This window comes from Egretta garzetta, unplaced genomic scaffold (genome assembly GCF_000687185.1).
Source record: "Egretta garzetta isolate BGI_Z169 unplaced genomic scaffold, ASM68718v1 scaffold448, whole genome shotgun sequence".
Classification (NCBI taxonomy): Eukaryota; Metazoa; Chordata; class Aves; order Pelecaniformes; family Ardeidae; genus Egretta; species Egretta garzetta.
This window is the reverse complement of record NW_009260497.1, coordinates 689,660-691,152: the sequence shown is the minus strand read 5'-3', so window position 1 is coordinate 691,152 and position 1,493 is coordinate 689,660. Positions and strand designations below refer to the sequence as shown.

At 58.3% G+C, this 1,493-nt stretch overlaps 1 protein-coding gene across 1 annotated transcript in view; it reads left to right on the top strand.

Annotated features, from left to right (window-relative positions):
- Positions 1-1,083: 1,083 nt before the first annotated feature.
- KY (kyphoscoliosis peptidase) overlaps positions 1,084-1,493 on the top strand; it is a 19,933-nt gene continuing 19,523 nt past the window's right edge. The window contains exon 1 of the mRNA XM_009644424.1: positions 1,084-1,246. Within this exon, the coding sequence (XP_009642719.1) occupies positions 1,114-1,246 (133 nt within the window). The 5' untranslated portion in view covers positions 1,084-1,113. The remainder of the gene's footprint in view (positions 1,247-1,493) is intronic.

Genomic DNA, 1,493 nt, shown 5'->3' with positions numbered 1-1,493 from the left:
TGCTCGCACACCCCTGCCCAAAAAGCACTCACAACACCTGCAAAAGGCACCTTGCCCGTGCTGAGCTCCCCAAAATCCCCCCTTTTCCAGGCAGTGCCTCCTGCAGCCCCACAGCCCTTCCCAACACTGCCGGGGAGCCCTTAGCCCACAGGTGCTATTGCTCCCCCGGGACCACCGGCCAAGCTGGCCGGGGCTGGCAGCGCAGGCGGGACAGGGGCCAGCAGTAAAATTAGAAAGCGTCTCCCTGCCAGCCCCTTCTCCGAGCTGCAGGGGCCAGCTGAACCCAGTTGCTAACCCCCACTGTAACCTGTCTTGTCCCCCATTTTGTAGGGCTGGGAACGTTTCTAGGAAGCCAGGGGGTTGCACGGCTTTCCTTTTCGACTGGCGGTCTCCGGCTAGCCCAGAGCACCAAGCTCACAGGCTGGCGAGGGCAGAGGAAGGTTGATATTTTGGGGCTCATTTGGGACAGTCCGGCTTGCACCATGCAATTCCCTTTGCTACAGTTGCTTTGCACACCAAGCAGCCCTGCAAAGACTGATCCTCCCTGCAAAGGCTGATCCTCCCTGCCCCGAGTGGCCACTCACACCCCACTCCGAGCCCCTTTCCCCCCACAGCTGCCGCCCTCCTCCCGCAGCAGTTACTGTTTTTATTTATATTCCCAAGCATCCTTTAAGTTTATGCTGGGGGAGAGGATCAAACGAGAAAGCCTTTTAAGGATTTCTGCCAGCGCCAGGAAGAGAATATCCCCCCCCCAGCAAAGAGTGCAGCTGGGGGATTTGAGTGTAGACAAGTGCTTAAAGCCGAAAAGGGCAGAGAGAAGGGAGGGGGAGACGGGGGCACCCTCTGAAACCAGACCCCCCTCCCCGGCCGCAAGGCAGCTCCTTCCTCTGCTTTAGGAAATGGATCCCTCCCGCGATTTCCTTTCAAAGGTGACTTGTAACCTCTTCATTAGGGTCGGCTTTGGCAGAGCACTCATGGTGCAGTTGGCAGGGCCGGCCGGCCGGTGCGGCGGTGGGGGGGGAGCACGCTCGCCTTGCCAAGGGTGGAAAATAAACACGGCAGCTCGCAGCAGCAGCAGCTCAGCGGGAGGACGGGCGCCCTGGCCATGCTCTGATGGGTACCATGGACTTTAAGAGAGATCCCAGCGCAGTAACGATCAATTTGCTGCTTATTGTCCACCCTGAGGAGGCAGCGAGCAAGCAGAAAGGGCAGAAAGCGAAGCAGACGGAAGGCAGCCGCAGGGCAGGTAACGTGAAGCAGGCAGAAGGCAGCCGCAGGGCAGGTAACGTGCAAGGGAGGGGAGGGCTGCAGGCGCAGCACCAGCTGCCCAGGAGACAGTGGAGCAAAGCAGCAGCTTTGGAGCAAGATTTGGGCTTCCCCCCTGCCCTTTCTCTCCCTTCTTTTCCTTTGCAGACGTGCTGCAAAATGCCCAAACTTCAAACTTTTTTTTTTTTTTTTTTTTTTGGTAGAAACCCCGCATCCCTTCTTGCGCT